At 44.2% G+C, this 13,421-nt stretch overlaps 1 protein-coding gene and 1 long non-coding RNA gene across 11 annotated transcripts in view; one reads left to right on the top strand and one right to left on the bottom strand.

Moving 5' to 3' along the window:
- The window catches only part of RBM47 (RNA binding motif protein 47), a 147,969-nt gene that overhangs the window by 120,451 nt on the left and 14,097 nt on the right, over window positions 1–13,421 (top strand). For 9 of the 10 annotated variants that reach the window (XM_044298524.1, XM_044298541.1, XM_044298532.1 and 6 more), the window contains one exon: window positions 10,947–12,109. In XM_044298524.1, coding sequence (XP_044154459.1) covers window positions 10,978–12,109 — 1,132 coding nt within the window. In that variant the 5' untranslated portion in view covers window positions 10,947–10,977. Of the gene's footprint in view, window positions 1–4,757; window positions 4,777–10,946; window positions 12,110–13,421 lie in introns of those variants that run through there. The other variant, XM_044298580.1, reaches the window with a different exon arrangement.
- Window positions 162–1,151, bottom strand: LOC122941381. The gene is made up of 3 exons (XR_006390441.1): window positions 1,060–1,151; window positions 403–478; window positions 162–259 (listed from the first exon to the last, which is right to left on the bottom strand). It is a non-coding gene; the product is annotated as an uncharacterized LOC122941381 (long non-coding RNA).

The raw sequence follows: 13,421 nt of genomic DNA, 5'->3' as shown, positions 1-13,421 counted from the left end.
CGTAGGACATTCATTGTGAGTAATTATAATGGCAATGAAGTATATCGAGGACAAACATGTCTAACTGCTGTAGTTTCTGTATATACATAGCTGCAGAAGTAGATTGTTCAGCCTTCTATCAGAATTCGTAACGTGAACTTTTAGTTTTAGGATGACCTTTAACGCCTTTGAAAATGTCATAACTTTTTTCAGAGAGCCTGTGTGCTGAAATAGAGTCATTTCTTGTCCTACTTAAACTCGTTTGGCAGGTGAGATGCCGCTGCAATAGGGAACAAAGGTGGGCAGAATTAGCAGACTATGAATAGAGACTATTTACCCTTGAATTGTATGTGTGCAAATACTTTGAGAATTAGATTTTTGGCTGATTTTTATGTTGGTTACTATGGTCATACTAATGCTTACCTGGGGAGATATACATGGTGAAAGGTGATGAAGGCAACACAGTTTGATCCCTACCAGATGAACAATATGATATTATCTGAAAAATATTCAAGATCGAAACGATTGCATAGTACTACAATTTTGAATAGCAGTAATTTGTATTTGGGCCCAATTATCGACACCTCTGTGACCACTATTACTACAAGCCCATATGGAACAAATCCTAGAAATATGTCTTGAACATATGGCTGTATGCTCCCTATGAGACATAGTACTAAAATAAGTGACCCTATTGAACTTTTATTAATTATGGTCATATGCTTTGTACACAAATGGGAAGTGCCTTCAGACTCCTGTCATGGCTACCATACTGATGTAAAATCAGAAAGCAGTTTGATACAAGACGTTGAGTAGGTAACAAGTCCTGGGGAGTGACCGCTACGTGTTTGTCTATGGCGTTGTTTTTACATGGTGTAGCACTTAACAACAGATAAGATAATGTGACTGATAGGAGGTAAGTCTAATCTGAGGTGGAGTAAACTTTCTAATCTAGTCATTAGTTTCAATTCCCCCTTTAATTTGGCTAAATCCATTCAGTGGTAAATAGTTTAGGTTTTCTTTTCAGTGGAGTCCATTGAAAGTATGAACAATGGTTTGTGCCGCCCTGAGTTTCCTTACCTGTCTTTTCATTAACAATGTAGGCATTGTTCACCGGTCTAATCCCATTATATGGCTCCCCGACTCTGTCATTTCAGACTGTTAGTTGTTTGCCGTCTGCCTCCCTGTCTTTGAACCTCACAGTAGGTTGTAGGCGCTTGTTCTCATGGCCGCTCTACGGTCAAGCTGTACCTTATGACCATGAAAACCTTACATGACCAAGAAAACAGTATATTACAGGGGCTGTCAAGGGCATCTTATATTACGTGGACAGCCCATTGATTTAAATGGGAGCTGTGTAATGCCTCATTCCCCCTATGGAGGCGCTGTAGTGGAACTGAACGCTTACTGCAGTTTTCGCTCAAAGATGGCAGCTGATTGCTATATCACGCTTATCACTGCAAGACCCTAATAACAAAAAGGAATTGTCCAAAGCAAAGAACCCCTTGATTTTCATATGCTAATCCTCTTTTTGCCTTTCTGTAATTTTTTATTACTGTTACTAAAGGTGTCCTCACACCCTCAATGCTCATTCAGCAGAGAGAGGAGAAAGCAACTGCCCCAGCAAATGGAGGTGTCTGCCAACGGCTTATTCCCCTTCCCTGTTGATAACACACGCATGCTCTACCAAGCCAAGCATGCATATGTATGGGGTGGTAAGGAAGGAATAGCTGTCAACCGAACAAACATTCAGCCAACACCTTTTTAAAGTGTGTGCAAAGCTTAAAGGGGTTTTTCAGTAATACATTTTTTTTTTTTTTTTTTTTTTTTTTTTTTAGCAAGTGCCCCCACTGTGTCCCCTTAAACGGAAGATTCATATTTATCTGCTCCACACTGCTCTGGTCGTCCAAGCTGCCCCCCGCTGCCTAAATTTTCCAGTCCCTGCTCCGTTTTTTTCAGGCAGTGCATGAACATGGTCACGTGCTCCCTTCAGCAGTGATGTGGCCACAAGCAGAAGCCAGTCATTGGCTGGAGCGGTGCATGTGACCATGTCCAGGGACCAGAAGATGGGGGCAGCTTGAAGGACCAGAGCAGCGTGGAACAGATAAATATGAATCTTCTATTTCAGGGAGCAGGGTGCAGGCACTTCTGTATTACCAGAAAACCACTTTAAATGTAGGTTGGTCACAGCCTTAGGCCTCATGCACACGACAGTTTTTTTTCACGGTCCGAAAAAACGGGGTCCGTGGGTCCGTGATCCGTGACCGTTTTTTCGTCCGTGGGTCTTCCTTGATTTTTGGAGGATCCACGGACATGAAAAAAAAGTCGTTTTGGCGTCCGCCTGGCCGTGCGGAGCCAAACGGATCCGTCCTGAATTACAATGCAAGTCAATGGGGACGGATCCGTTTGAAAATTGAGTCACAGTGTGTCATCTTCAAACGGATCCGTCCCCATTGACTTACATTATAAGTCTGGACGGATCCGCTTGCCTCCGCACGGCCAGGCGGACACCCGAACATAACTTGAAGCGTCCCCATCACTATGGGAACGCCTCTACGTTAGAATATACTGTCGGATATGAGCTACTTCGTGAAACTCATTTCCGACAGTATATTCTAACACAGAGGCGTTCCCATGGTGATGGGGACGCTTCAGGTTAGAATACACTGCAAACTTGGTACAAGACTGCCCCCTGCTGCCTGGCACCACCCGATCTCTTACAGGGGGATATGATAGCACAATTAACCTCTTCAGGTGCGGCACCTAAAGGGGTTAATTGTACTATCATATTCTCCTGTAAGAGATCAGGGCTGCCAGGCAGCAGGGGGCAGACCCCCCCCCTCCCCAGTTTGAATATCGTTGGTGGCACAGTGTGTGCCCATCGCCCCCCCCCTTCCTCCCTCTATAGTTAAAAATCGTTGGTGGCACAGTGTGTGCCCATCGCCCCCCCCTTCCTCCCTCTATAGTTAAAAATCGTTGGTGGCACAGTGTGTGCCCATCACCCCCCCCCTTCCTCCCTCTATAGTTAAAAATCGTTGGTGGCACCGTGTGTGCCCATCGCCGCCCCCCCCCTTCCTCCCTCTATAGTTAAAAATTGTTGGTGGCACAGTGTGCGCCCACCATCGCCCCCCTCCATCTTCCCCCCCCCCATCATTGGTGGCAGCGGAGTTCCGATCGGAGTCCCAGTTTAATCGCTGGGGCTCCGATCGGTAACCATGGCAACCAGGAAGCTACTGCATCCCTGGTTGCCATGGTTACTTAGCAATAGTACAATTGTAGAAGATTCATACTTACCTGCCTGCTGCTGCGATGTCTGTGACCGGCCGGGAGCTCCACCTACTGGTAAGTGAAAGGTCTGTGCGGTGCATTGCTAAAGAACTGTCACTTACCAGTAGGAGGAGCTCCCGGCCGGTCACAGACATCGCAGCAGCAAGCAGGTAAGTATGATTTTTAACTATAGAGGGAGGAAGGGGGGGGGGCGCGATGGGCACACACTGTGCCACCAACGATTTTTAACTATAGAGGGAGGAAGGGGGGGGCGATGGGCACACACTGTGCCACCAACGATTTTTAACTATAGAGGGAGGAAGGGGGGGGGGCGATGGGCACACACTGTGCCACCAACGATTTTTAACTATAGAGGGAGGAAGGGGGGGGGCGATGGGCACACACTGTGCCACCAACGATATTCAAACTGGGGAGGGGGGGGTCTGCCCCCTGCTGCCTGGCAGCCCTGATCTCTTACAGGAGAATATGATAGTACAATTAACCCCTTTAGGTGCCGCACCTGAAGAGGTTAATTGTGCTATCATATCCCCCTGTAAGAGATCGGGTGGTGCCAGGCAGCAGGGGGCAGTCTTGTACCAAGTTTGCAGTGTATTCTAACTAGAAGCGTCCCCATCACCATGGGAACGCTTCTGTGTTAGAATATACTGTCGGAAATGAGTTTTCACGAAGTGAAAACTTAGATCAGAAAAAGCTTTTATGCAGACGGATCTTCGGATCCGTCTGTATGAAAGCAACCTACGGCCACGGATCACGGACACGGATGCCAATCTTGTGTGCATCCGTGTTCTTTCACGGACCCATTGACTTGAATGGGTCCGTGAACCGTTGTCCGTCAAAAAAATAGGACAGGTCATATTTTTTTGACGGACAGGATACACGGATCACGGCCTCGGCTGCAAAACGGTGCATTTTCCGATTTTTCCACGGACCCATTGAAAGTCAATGGGTCCGCGAAAAAATACGGAAAACGGCACAACGGCCACGGATGCACACAACGGTCGTGTGCATGAGGCCTTAACAACACGTCAGAGATTCACGGACATGTGCTGTCTGTGTTCTCCATGGACAGCTCATGTATCCATTCATTTTAATCCGCATATCCATGATTTAGTATGGCCCGTGGGCTGGAACTTTAAGCACAGAAGCATTCCCTATTTTTTGTCCATGCTTATGCGTCCATCACGCCCATTGTAGTCTATGGGTCCATGAAAAACACAGACACCATGGTGTTTTATCCATGACTCACAGACAATTTATAGGACATTCTCTGAAAATTCATTTTTTCTCTGTTCTGTGTCTTTGGAACACAGAGAACGAAAAACGGACACATGGACCAAACACGGATTCCTAACAAAAATCTTCACCGATGAATCAATGACCATCTTATCACAGACTTCGCCACGGACACAGACGTGTGAATGAGGTCTTAGGGATTCACATGGACATGATACTATGTACATGACTACCAGACCCCTCGTGGTTCTACCGAACTGAACATAGAACTCTATGGTGAGCGCGGTCTAGTAGATGTGTGGAGGGTCTGGGTATTGCAGTCGTATACAGGTGATAAACCGCAGCTGTGTGACAGCAGAATCCTGCAAGAGGAAGTGAAATGATTAAACCTGCAGCTGAAACTAACCCTACTGCTGTCACCTATCATTATACCCTTTAGAGATGTATGATTGCATGTGGTAAATTGCCCCAAATCATGCAAGGTGCAAAGATCTCATGGCTTCTCCCTTAACCCTAGTTAAACATTTGAATATTTTTATTACATTAACCCTGTGCAGAAGTGGGTGACGGTTCATGTAATCCTTTACAATCCCTGTAAACCTTCATTTCACAATTCCTATAAAAAGGGTTAGACAAACATTTCAGATCAGAGGTCGCTCTCAAATTGCTGCACTTTGCAGCTTCGTTCTGCCGATCTGACAGAAATACAGATATCAAGATTGGGCCTCCACCCCACCCCCTACCCTGAAATCAGCAGCCGGTGAAATGCTTGATTTGTACAAGTCAGTCATTGGTACCTGGGATTAATAAGTAACTAGAAATGCAGCCGAGCTTTCTGCAGAGCAACACATATGTAGAAAAGGTCAGATCCAAGAGCGTTTACTGCTAGGGACAAGGCAGCGCCAAGAAAACCACACTAAGGCCTATTTCACACGTCCGTGAATGACGCACATGTTTGCTCCATTGGGGGAGATTTATCAAAGGTGGTGTAGAGTAGAACAGAATTAGTTGCCCATAACAACCAATCAGATTCCACCTTTTATTTTTCAGAGCTCCTTTGGAAAAGAAAAGGATCAATCTGATTGGTTGCCATGGGCAACTAAGCCAGTTCTTCTCTGCACCACCTTTTATAAATCTTCCCCATTGTGTATTCACCCTTCAGTGGTTTTCCACGGATCGTAGGTCCTATATATGGTGGCATATAAGTGTAACTTATGGGTCTCTATTACAACATGACCTTATCCAACCAATTTAGATAAATACCCGCTATATTTATTAACATGAATAGTTTTCCATGATGTTCACATGCTATAGTACATGCTGTGCAGTGTATGCCGTGAACGAAAGAGAAAAGGCTGTTGGCATGATATTTGTGGTTGATTATATTCACAGAATCTTTCTTGTTTTGGGTATTTTGTATTAAATATATGTGAATTTGGAAAATATTGGAACCCCTGATTATGCTCAGTGTAGAATATATGTTACCGTAGCAGGAGTTGCATTTGAAACCATATAAGCATCCAGGATGTAGCCAGTGGGGGAGATTTATCAAAACTGGTGTAAAGTAGAACTGGCTTAGTTGCCCATAGCAACCAATCAGATTCCACCTTTCATTTATCACAGCTCCTTTGGAAAATGAAAGGTGGAAGTCGAGTGGTTGCTATGGGCAACTAAGCCAGTTCTACTTTACACCAGTTGATACATGTGCCCCATTGGGTGTCCAGAGTCAGTAGTTAAGGGCTATGGTGAAAGGTAGGTCAAAAGTGAAATGTTTGACCCCATACAAAGTACAAATATCACAGATGCGGACCCTTTACCTCACTTGAATGAGTCTGCAATCCGGAAGATACGGAATGCAGGCATGGGGCGGAAGGCCACGGAAGCACTATGGAACGCTTCCATGGCTTTTCGGTTTGTGCCTCCATACCGCAAAAAGAGAGAACATGCTTTATTTTTGTGGGGTGTGGTCGGATCGCAGACCCATTCAAGCGCAGGCAACACGGACGGTGCCCGTACACTGGGGACTGCAATTTCGGTTCGTATGCATGAGCGCTTAAAGGGTAAATTAACAATCAGATGTGTATTTGCTGTCACAATATGAACACCACCGAGTGGGGGCTAATCCACGTGCAGTCACCTGCTTGACTAGTGGATATGCTCATCTCTTTTTTTCCGTGATGCGAATTTCAAATCCGCGCATGAAAAAGTCTACTATGTTAGTAGCCAGATAAGGAGCTGCCAGCAGCCTCCCCCCTATGCCCACTCACTACATATGCATGCTCGGCTCTACCCATGTCTGGGAGCAATCGTTTTTCCACATTCCTGTTAGTTTTTAAACAAGGCTTATTTCAGAAATGGATTCATGGTAGAGCCCCATTATGTAAATATGTTCTATAATTCTACTTTAATTATTATATTTCCTGGAAATAAGTGTCAGATTATTAGACTCTCTGGATTATCGGAGTAAAAGAGTTCCGCCCTATTTATGTGCATCTAATTTGTCCTTGTAGTACAACGGGAAAATCTCCAGTGTGTCCCTGTAATTAGAAAATGTGCATTACCATGAGAAGGCCCCATAAGGCTAGATTTCAATCAGGGTAAATTAGGAAAATCCAGTCTGACCTGGTACATTTTGCCTCAGGGTGAAAGGGTTGAGAAATTTGCCTCTTAATAGTGAACGTGATTGTGGGCCTCTGGTTTTAAACTAAATGAGGTCATTTTATGGGCAAGAAAACAGGAGTAAAGGCCATAAATGGATTTCCCTTATAGACCATGCAGAAGACTGTGTACATATGCAACAGGTAAAAACAAGCCAGGGCCACATTCACACTTCTGTTGTTCTGCTCTCTTAGGCTGAGTTCACATCAGCGTTCAGCCTTTCCGTTCTCCTGCTCCGTTATAGGAGCAGGAGAACGGAAAGGACGGATTGGGCACATAACTGAGGCGAGCGGAGCCTACGGACCCCATAGACTATAATGGGGTCCGTTAGGTTTACGCTCAGAAAATGATTTTGGAGCGGAGACAAAAGTCCTGCATGCAGGACTTTTGTCTCCGCTCCAAAATCATCTTCTGAGCGTAAACCTAACGGACCCCATTATAGTCTATGGGGTCCGTAGGCTCTGCTCGCCTCAGTTATGTGCCCAATCCGTCCTTTCCGTTCTCCTGCTCCTATAACGGAGCAGGAGAACGGAAAGGCTGAACGCTGATGTGAACGAGGCCTTATAGGAGCAGAAGACTTAAAAAAAAATACCAGATCTGCGAAATCACTCACATGATGGATGCAAATGGCGTCCAACAGACCTGATTGGCCTATAAAGTCCCGACCTGGCATGTTACCAGACAGCATGCTGCGCTATTCTGTCCCGCAATTTTGATGGAATCTGTGTTGGAGTCCCCTAACAGAGCCTTCAATGCAGATGTGAACATGGCCAAAGATGCTGATCTGATAATACCGTAGAAAGAATTCAGAGAGTATTTGTGGATTAGATTTTTTATTTATGTGCAGTTTTCATATATACTGTAATATATGTAAAAGGGTCGCAATGTTTTATACAAACAGGTGCTTACATGGAGCAAGAAGCTGCCAAGCACCAACCTGACTATAAAAACGTTGAACATCCCTAAAGTTTCTTTAATGCAGGTGCTCTCTGCAAAAACAAACTTACCAGCACTCTGAGCGTCTTTTTGTGGGGCTTAGAGTGATTGTCACTTCCACATCTTTGGCCATACATGTGCGATAGGTGTTGGATGAACAAAAAGTTGTCCTTGTTGAAATCCAGCATACTCCATCCTTCTTTCCCCCATTGGTGGACAGTCACTGGAGATCACACACTTCAGAAATCAGTGGTTCATACAGCTTCCCGCTAAGGCTACTTTCACACTAGCATTTTCATTTCCATCATAGGATCTCAGTAGCGGAAGAAAACGCTTCAGTTTTGTCCCTATTCATTGTCAATAGGGACAAAACTGAACTGAACGAAACTGAGTGCTCCAAAATGTATTCCGTTCCGTTTGGTTGCGTTCCCATCGCGGACAGAATAACGCTGCAAGCAGTGTTTTTCTGTCCGCGATGTGGTGTGGAGCAAGATGGATCCGTTCTGACACAATAGAAAATGGATCCGTCCCCCATTGACTTGGGGGTATTTAGAGTTGCCTTGTTGGAACACAGCAGTTAAGAAATCTAATTGGAAAGTGGTCAACTCCTTTAAAGGGGTTATCCAATATTATAAACAGCCCCCCACCCAATGTGCCGGGGCCCTCACAGGAAATATACTTACCCTGCTCCCTGTGCCGCTCTTGGTCCCCGCACCGCCGATGCTTCTCCCCGTGCGCTGATGAAAACATCTGATGTCGGGGGGAGCAGCCAATGGCAGGCGGGGACGGGGACGAGTCTCCCTAGCATTACCCCCCGAGGCTCGTCTCCGTCCCCGCCTGCCATTGGTTCCTATCCCCCGATACCAGATGTTTTTATCGGTGCACAGGGAGAATCTGCGGCGGTGAGGGAACCAAGAGCGGCGCAGGGAGCAGGGTAAGTATATTCCCTATATTCCCGGCACATTGGGTGGGGGGCTGTTTATGATATTGGATAACCCCTGGTTGTCGACCAAGCGTGCATGTGTTTCCAATAGGTTTTCTGGGATATAAAATCTAATGACTAGGTTATCGGCACAGTGTTTAATGGCTGAAACCATGGCCTTATATTTGAGCAATAGCAAACACTGCAGTTCACTTTATACTGTAATTAAGGGTCACAAAGTTTAGGGCTTAGTGAGTTTTTCCGCTGGCACTTAGATGATGTGGCGCTCACCATGACAATTGCATTCGAATAAACAAATTAAAGTATAATTGCGCCTTCAAGCTTGTAGAACCAGTAAGTCAACCAACTGCTTGTGATCCAAATCAGCTACGTACATTTGTTTAGGAATCTAGATCAAGGAGATTAGAGAGATTCTCCTAGAAGAGCAAATTCCTAGGATGAAGAACCATAGTGGTCAAAACAGAGACTCCAGGCAGAATCCTAAACTGAGGCTGTGTTCGCACTGCTTATCTCCTGGGACTGGAGGGCCCGGTTTCCTATTTTCTACTTCCTAGTGTCGGGCGGTAATAATTCAATTAAGAATTATTTTATGACCATAATGAATAATTCTTAATTGAATTATTACCGCCCGACATAAGGGAACCAACACTAGCATGCAGACGACATTAATGTGCAGGATTTAAATAGGGTCAAGGCATGTGCTGCCTCTACGGTACATATGCCCTTGGCCACAGATGTGATCAGAATTCGGTCTGTCTGGCCGACCAGTGGTTAGAACTGTAATGTCTGGAGGGATCTGTAATATGTAAAAATGTTATTTCCAAGACTTCTCACTAACAGTATGCACAGAATAGTTTTTTTTAATTAGTTTTACACATGATCATCCATTTTCTTCAGTATTTTTGACATATATCATTTGCTAGTTTTGCTCACTTCCAGAGGTTAACTATCATTATAATTTATCATAACAGATAGAAATTATCCATCCAGGCCAAAAGATTTTTATTATCATTCAAACAATGTATAAGATTTTAAGAGGACCTGTCACCGCTCCTGACATGTCTATTTTAGTAATTACTTGCATTCCCCATGTAATAACAATTCTGGATCATCTATTCTTATGACTATTCTTTTATTATTCCCGCTGGAGTTTATGAATAAATTGCCATCAATTTAAAATCAAGGTCCAAATGGGGGTGGGGGGGGGGTCTGATACTATCCAATCAGTGCTGCCAGTGTCAGACTGTGCAGAAACACCCCCTCAACTGGTAACACCCAGTTGGACCTTCACTGCAAACTGCTAGTAATTTATTCATAACTTCTAGCGGGAATAATAAAGGAGTGGTACCACATAGAATCACAAGAATAGATGATCCAGAATCGTTATGACCAGAGGGATGCAAGTAGTTACTACAACAGACATGTCAGGAGAGGCGACAGATTCTGATATTGGAAAGCTGGTCTGATCTTGGCCATGTTTCTCTTCTCATGGCCATCTCCTGAACAATTGCCCCACGGTATTTACATATAGTCATGTCATTTTGTAATGCAGACATAAAAAAATAGAAGAAAAATATTCTGCTAGCATTTCCCATTCATGTTTCTGTATTAGTAAGAATGATCCCAGCTGTGTATTTCCTTCCTAACAGTTGGGTGAAGGGTTTCTGCCTTGGCTTGTGCAAGTTGCTGCACGATAAGGAGTGCCTCTCTCCACCAAAGTAGCTGCTGTTTCTTCATAGATTTTTCCAGTGGTTCTACTTTAGCCAAGTTTTTTTTCATGACTAATTTGCTCTGGGAAGCAGTTTTAGACAAAGGAAGAGGAAAGATTTATTTTAAATGCTATTATTATTTTTTTTCTCCGTATCAGTGGCTCATATATTCATTCTCAGCCATTCTTCTTCTTCATTAGGTTTCAGCAAGTACTGCATGACTTTGGCATAATGACAGCAGAGGATTCCATTGCCATAATGAGTAACGATTCTACTATGTCAACATCAAAGATCACAGAAGGAGTTGTGGGTGCACCAAACGAAGCTGCTCTCATTGCCCTCATGGAACGTACAGGTTATGCAATGGTCCAAGAGAATGGGCAGAGGAAATATGGAGGTCCACCACCAGGTTGGGAAGGGCTCCATCCACCACGCGGTTGTGAAGTGTTTGTGGGAAAAATACCGCGTGATGTGTATGAGGATGAGCTTGTTCCAGTCTTCGAAAGTGTAGGTAGGATCTATGAAATGCGCCTAATGATGGACTTTGATGGGAAGAACAGAGGCTATGCCTTTGTCATGTATACTCAGAAGCACGAGGCCAAGAGGGCAGTCAGAGAACTGAACAACTATGAAATAAGACCGGGAAGGCTCTTAGGTGTTTGCTGCAGCGTAGATAACTGTCGACTTTTTATTGGGGGCATTCCCAAGATGAAGAAGAGAGAGGAGATCTTGGAAGAAATCTCTAAAGTCACAGAAGGGGTTTTAGATGTCATTGTCTATGCTAGTGCTGCTGATAAGATGAAAAATCGAGGCTTTGCATTTGTTGAATACGAAAGCCACAGGGCTGCTGCCATGGCCAGACGAAAACTGATGCCCGGAAGAATCCAGCTTTGGGGCCACCAGATTGCTGTCGACTGGGCAGAACCAGAGATTGATGTTGATGAAGATGTGATGGAGACTGTAAAAATTCTTTATGTGAGGAACCTGATGATTGAAACTTCTGAGGATACAATTAAAAAGATTTTTGGCCAGTACAATCTAGGGTGTGTAGAGCGCGTTAAGAAAATTCGTGATTATGCCTTTGTGCATTTTACTAGTCGAGATGATGCAGTCCAGGCAATGAGAAACCTCAATGGGACAGAACTAGAAGGATCTTGTATAGAGGTTACTTTGGCCAAACCTGTTGATAAAGAACAGTACACACGTTACCAGAAAGCTGCTAAAGGAGGAGCTCCGGCCACGACCACCCCCACCGAGGTCACTCAGCCTAATTATGTTTACTCATGTGACCCCTACACACTTGCCTATTATGGATACCCATATAATGCATTGATTGGTCCAAACAGAGATTACTTCGTGAAAGGTTGGTAATATAATCTAGGCATTTCTGTGTGTTTATCTGAATAGACGCTGTGGACGTAATACTTTCGTTTCTGGCAAGTTTTTTAAAATTAATTTTTTTAAGTGTTTATACTAAGGCCCTGTTCACATCACACTCTTGTCTCTCTTTAACGTATATGCCAGAAAAAGCTTCCAGCATATACATTAAGTAGAGACCATGTCAGATTGCTGATACTAGCATCGCCCATAGGTTATACCCATAGGCATCCCTTTAACATACACATCATAAGCTTTTGAATAGCTTTTCATGCCGTATCCATTATAACAGTTGCCATTGCAGCCTATGGGTGATGGATAGCATTGTTAGGACCTGTCACCACTCCTGACACGTCTGCTTTATTAACCACTCGCATTTCCTAAGTAATAACAATTCTGGAGCATCTATTTTTATGACTCTATGTTGTACCATTCCTTCATTATTCCGCTAGAAGTTATGAATGAATTGCTAGCAGTTTGCTATGAAGGTCCAGATGGGTGTTACCAGTTAGGGGTGTGTCCCAGCACAATCTGAAACTATCCAATCAGTGTTACCAGTATCGAAATGTGCAGGGACACCCCCCCCCCCCCCAACTGGTAACACCCATCTGAAACTTCATTGTAAACTGTTAGCAATCCCTTCACAACTTCTATCAGGAATAATAGAGCAATGACACAACATAGAGTCATAACACTAGATGCTCCAGAATTTCTATTACATGAGGAATGCAACTAGTTAATAAGACAGATGTGACGGAAGAGGTGCACGTGTCACCCATAGGCTATAAAGGCATTTGTTGGAAATAAGCTCATGATGCATATGTTGGGCGCCCATAGGCTACCATGTAAAAAAAAAAGGATTTGTTTAATGCAGAAGATGCTCAACCTGCGGCCCTTCAGCAAAACTACAACTCCCAGTATGCCTGGACAGCCTACAGCTATTGGGAGTTGTAGTTTTGCAACAGCTGGAGGGCGGCAGGTTGAGCATCCCTGTTTTGCATATGTTTTCTTACTTGATCTAAGAAGTATAGCGATGTATACCAGCTAAACGGAGACCAGAAGGACACCCATTTGGCCTCCATCTGGTGATGGAAGGGTCAGGACATGTTTAGCGTGTACATCAGGTGCCTTCCCCCTGAACACGCTAAGCATTGTCAGACAAAAACATGATGTGAACAGGTTATCATAGGGACATTTATGGAAACTAGTGGAAAGTAGTGATTGAATTGCCCATAGCAGCCATTAAAACACACGCTAAATAGTTTAAAATGTGAATTTTTATTTCATGCATGTTCATT

The sequence above is a fragment of the Bufo gargarizans genome, chromosome 1 (genome assembly GCF_014858855.1).
Source record: "Bufo gargarizans isolate SCDJY-AF-19 chromosome 1, ASM1485885v1, whole genome shotgun sequence".
NCBI lineage: Eukaryota > Metazoa > Chordata > Amphibia > Anura > Bufonidae > Bufo > Bufo gargarizans.
Note: the sequence above shows the minus strand (reverse complement) of the source record. Positions and strands in the feature narration are given on the sequence as shown.